At 44.0% G+C, this 4,175-nt stretch overlaps 1 protein-coding gene across 1 annotated transcript in view; it reads right to left on the bottom strand.

Moving 5' to 3' along the window:
- Positions 1-375: 375 nt before the first annotated feature.
- Positions 376-4,175, bottom strand: part of CRYBB2 (crystallin, beta B2) — a gene marked incomplete at its 3' end in the record, with an annotated part of 16,818 nt that continues 13,018 nt past the window's right edge. Inside the window, 1 exon segment of the mRNA XM_006878187.1 lies at positions 376-386. Coding sequence (XP_006878249.1) covers positions 376-386 — 11 coding nt within the window.

The following is a 4,175-nucleotide window of genomic DNA, read 5'->3' as shown; positions in this document are numbered from 1 at the left end:
ATAGACAACATCCATGTAAATGGAGAAAAGATAGAAGTTGTCAGAGACTTCATTTTACTGGGATCAACCATCATCATGGAAGCAGCAGTAAAGAAATCAAACAACATATTGCATTAGACAAATCTGCTACACAAGACCTCTTTAAGGTATTCAAGAGAAAAGATATCAGTTTGAGGGCTAAGGTGCGCCTGACTCTAGCCATGGTATTTTTAATAACCTCATATGTATGTGAAAGTTAGACAATGAATAAGGAAAACATAGAAAAATTGATGCATGTGAGTTATGGTGTTGGAGGAGAATATTAAAAATACCATGGACTTCCAAAAGAACAAACCAATCTGTGTTGGAGGAAGTACAGCCAGAACGCTCCTTGGAGGCCAGGATGGCTAAATTTCGTCTCTCATACTTCACACATATTGTCAGGAGGGATCAGTCCCTGGAGAAGGATATCATGTTTGGTAAGGTGGAGGGTCAGAGAAAAAGAGGAAGACCCCCAATGAGATGGCTTGGCAAAGTGGCAGCAGCTATCGGTTCAAACATAGCAACAATTGTGAGGTTGGCACAGGATCGGGCAGTGTTTTGTTCCATTATGCATATCAACTTGATGGCACCTAACAACAACAACAAGGAGCTCTGGTAGCGTAGTGGTTACGAATCGGGCTGCTAACCTCAAGGTCGGCAGTTCGAAACTACCAACTGTTCCGTAGGAGAAAGATGAGGCTTTCTGCTTCCGTAAAGATTTGCAGCCTCGGAAACCCTGTACAGGGTCACTATGAGTCGGAACCGACTCCACTGTACTTAACAACAACAACAACAACAACAAGTTAAAAGATTCAACATGACCTTAGGGATCAGTGGGTTGTGTTAATAGAGGAGAAACGAGTCAGAAGAATGTAATCGATGTCACTAAATGATGTATATATATATATATATATATATATATATATATATATATATAGGAACTGTTGAACTGGTGTGTGCTGTATGCATACCACCACAACAAAATATATACATTTTTTTTTAAGTCTAGTGAGAGATGAAAATGAACCAAGGAGTTAGACAAATAAATATAAAACTATATACATGTGTGGTTAGGGGCTTCAAAAGTGAGGTAAAGGAACATGCATGTCATTAGTGGGTCTACCAGCCCACTTGAAGACAGAAAGGCAAGATGATATTTGAAGCCTGCGTAAGATCTAATTGGACAAATGGGGAAGGAAGTGTGTTCCAGGTAGAGGGAAAAGCACATGAAAAATCCCTGTGGCTCCAGGACTCATGATGAATGCAATGACAGAAGTAAAATCATGTGTGTTGTGGGCTTTGCCCCCAGCCTGGCCCAGAGCCTGTCTGTCCAGAACTGCCACTGGACGCTGGCCTCAGTCACCCAGCATGCTCAGCTGCCATCAAAGGCCATAGTGAGGAGGAGACACAGGAAGGGCTATTTCAAGGTCCCTATTTTTAAAATTGGGGTCAGCACATCTCGCCCATCACAATCGCCAGTGCTGGAGGCTTCAAAAGGTGTTCCCCTGACCTCCCGCCAGTCCAGCATCAGGGAGAAACCACAATAAACACAGGTCCCAACAATAACCAGGACATCAGCGAAGATGCCCCAGTGTGGTTAGTAGAGGTATTGGGGTGTGGGGGTGCAAGAACAGTTGGAGATATTATGGTAGATTTATAGAAATTCCAGTTTCTCCACTTTCTACCAGTGTGGTAGAAAGTCATTTCTTCTTCTATTAGCCTTAGTTACTCATTTGTAAAATGGGGATAGTGGTGCTTACCTGCATGGGTTGTTGCAAGGGAACTGTGAGTAAATCAGCCAGAGATCAGTTACTGAATTCGTACAAGGTACTCCTTCTGGTGCAATGAGGTGGCAGGTATAGAATGGTGAACTCAACATGCCTTACAGAGCTTTCATTCCAATGGGGAAATTGACATTAAACAACTACCCAGATAATCATTTAGTAAAGGATCCCTTGAGGTACAGTGGATTACAAGTTGGGCTGCTAACCACAAAAGATCAGCACTTTAAACCTACCAGCCACTCTTCAGAGAAAAGCTAGCATGCTTCTGTTAAAGACAGATAGTCTTGGAAACCTAAGGTGCACTTCTATGGGTTGGAATTGATTCAATGGCAGTGGGTTTGGTGGGGTTAACCCTGTAACAAAAAGGCCCTGGTGGCACAATGGCTAAGTGCTCAGAGATCAGCTGTTAAGCTAAAGGTGGGTGGGTCAAACCTATCTAGTGGTCCTGAAGGAGACAGGCCTGGCTTTCTGCCTCCATAAAGATTTCCTTTTGTTGTGCAGTGCCATTGAGTCATTGCTGACACATAGCGATCCAGTATAGGATTTCTGAGGAGCAGCTGGTGGGTTTGAACCACTGACCTTGCAGTTCAAAGTCCAGTGCTTATCCTACAGTGCCACACAAGGACTCCATAAAGATAGTTGTTGTTGTGTGCCATCAAGTCATTTCCAACTCACAATACCCCTTCTATAGGACTTCCAAGGAGCGGCTGGTGAGTTTGAACCACAGACCTTTTGGTTCAAAATGACCTTGCGGTCCAGTACTTTATCCCACAGTGCCACACCAGGATTCCTGACAGCCTATGAAATCCAATAGGGTGGTTCTACTTTCTCACATGGCGTCACTATGAGTAAAAATAAAGTTGACAGCGCCTAATAATAACAAATAATTGAACATAGTCCTGAGTGGTACAAACAGTTGAGGTACTTGGCTGCTAACTCAAAGGCTAGAGATTCAAATCCACCAGAGGTGCCTTGGAAGAAAGACCTGGCAATCCACTGCCAAAAAAAAAAAGAAAAGCTCCAGTCATTACAGAACCAAGTTCTACTCAAATATACATAGGGTTACCAGGAGTCAGAATCAACTCAACAAAAAGCAAGAGTGTTATAAAGAGGGTGTGTGGCAATCTCAGGGTGGGGGAGCATCAGGGATAATAAGTTTGCATATAAAGCCCTTGCTAGGAATCCTAGTATGACATTGCAGGATAATGCACTGAACCAAAAGGTCAGTGATTCATACGCACCAGCTGCTCGTCAGAATCCCCATACAGGGTCAGTATGAGTTGGAACTGACTCAACAACGCTTAACAACAAACAACAAGTGCTTGGAAGAAAACTAAAATTTACCAATATATTCATTCCTTTCCTCCCCACTGCTGCCTTGAAAAATGGGAGTGTGGGTACCGGGCTGGTCTTTCCTCAATCAAGGATAGTGGAGACTTCTTGTTGTTGTTAAGTGCTGTGCAGTCAGTTCCAACTCATAGTGACCTGTATAGGGTTTCCAAAGAGCAATTGGTGGGTTTGAAGTACTAACCTTGTGGTTTGTCATCCAGTACTGATCCTACAGCACCACACCAGGACGATTTATACACAACTCACTCAATGGACAAAGAATAACCTCACATCATAGCAGAATCCATCAGAAACTGTTGTTTGAGAATGGAGGTCATTCTGTCATTTGAAAGGAGGAAATGTGCAGAAAGGAGACACAAAACCCTTTAGCTGTGGTTCTCAAACCTGTGTCAGCATCTCACCCCCAAGGTACTTTTTGAAACACAGTTTGCTGGATCCCAGAAATTATGATGGAAGCTGAGAGTCCTTGGGTGGTACACATATGAGCAGGTAACACATTTAAATGGTGACTGAACCTAGAGGCACATAGGAAGAAAAACCTGGCAATCAGCTTCCAAAAGATGAGGATGCTTGAGAACCCTGCAGAGAAGCTCTACTCTGCACACTGGAGTTATCATGAATCACAATGTACCTGACAGCAACTGGTTTAAGGGCAGCAGAGAATTTACAATTCCAGCATGCTCTCGGTGCTGCTGCGGGCGTTGAGACTACACTTTGACAGTCTCTGTCCTAAAGCAACAAGAAGTACCTGGGAACAAACTTGGGACCGCCTCAGAATTTGCTTCAGGACCCCTTCTTTAATCCTCATGGGGTCATCTGGAAATATGGGTTCCAATCAGGACCAAAACAACCCTACCAGGTGGGCTGGGAGCCGTGATGATGGTGCATTGCTGCCACCTGGTGGCCAAACATCCCACTAACAGCCCTCAAGCCAGCTCAACCCCCAAAACCAAATCCACCATCATGGAGTCAATTCCGACTCTCAGCAACCCTACTGGACAGAGTAGAACCGCTCCATAG

The sequence above is a fragment of the Chrysochloris asiatica genome, unplaced genomic scaffold (genome assembly GCF_000296735.1).
Source record: "Chrysochloris asiatica unplaced genomic scaffold, ChrAsi1.0 scaffold00128, whole genome shotgun sequence".
Lineage (NCBI taxonomy): Eukaryota > Metazoa > Chordata > Mammalia > Afrosoricida > Chrysochloridae > Chrysochloris > Chrysochloris asiatica.
This window is presented reverse-complemented; position numbering and strand designations above follow the sequence as displayed.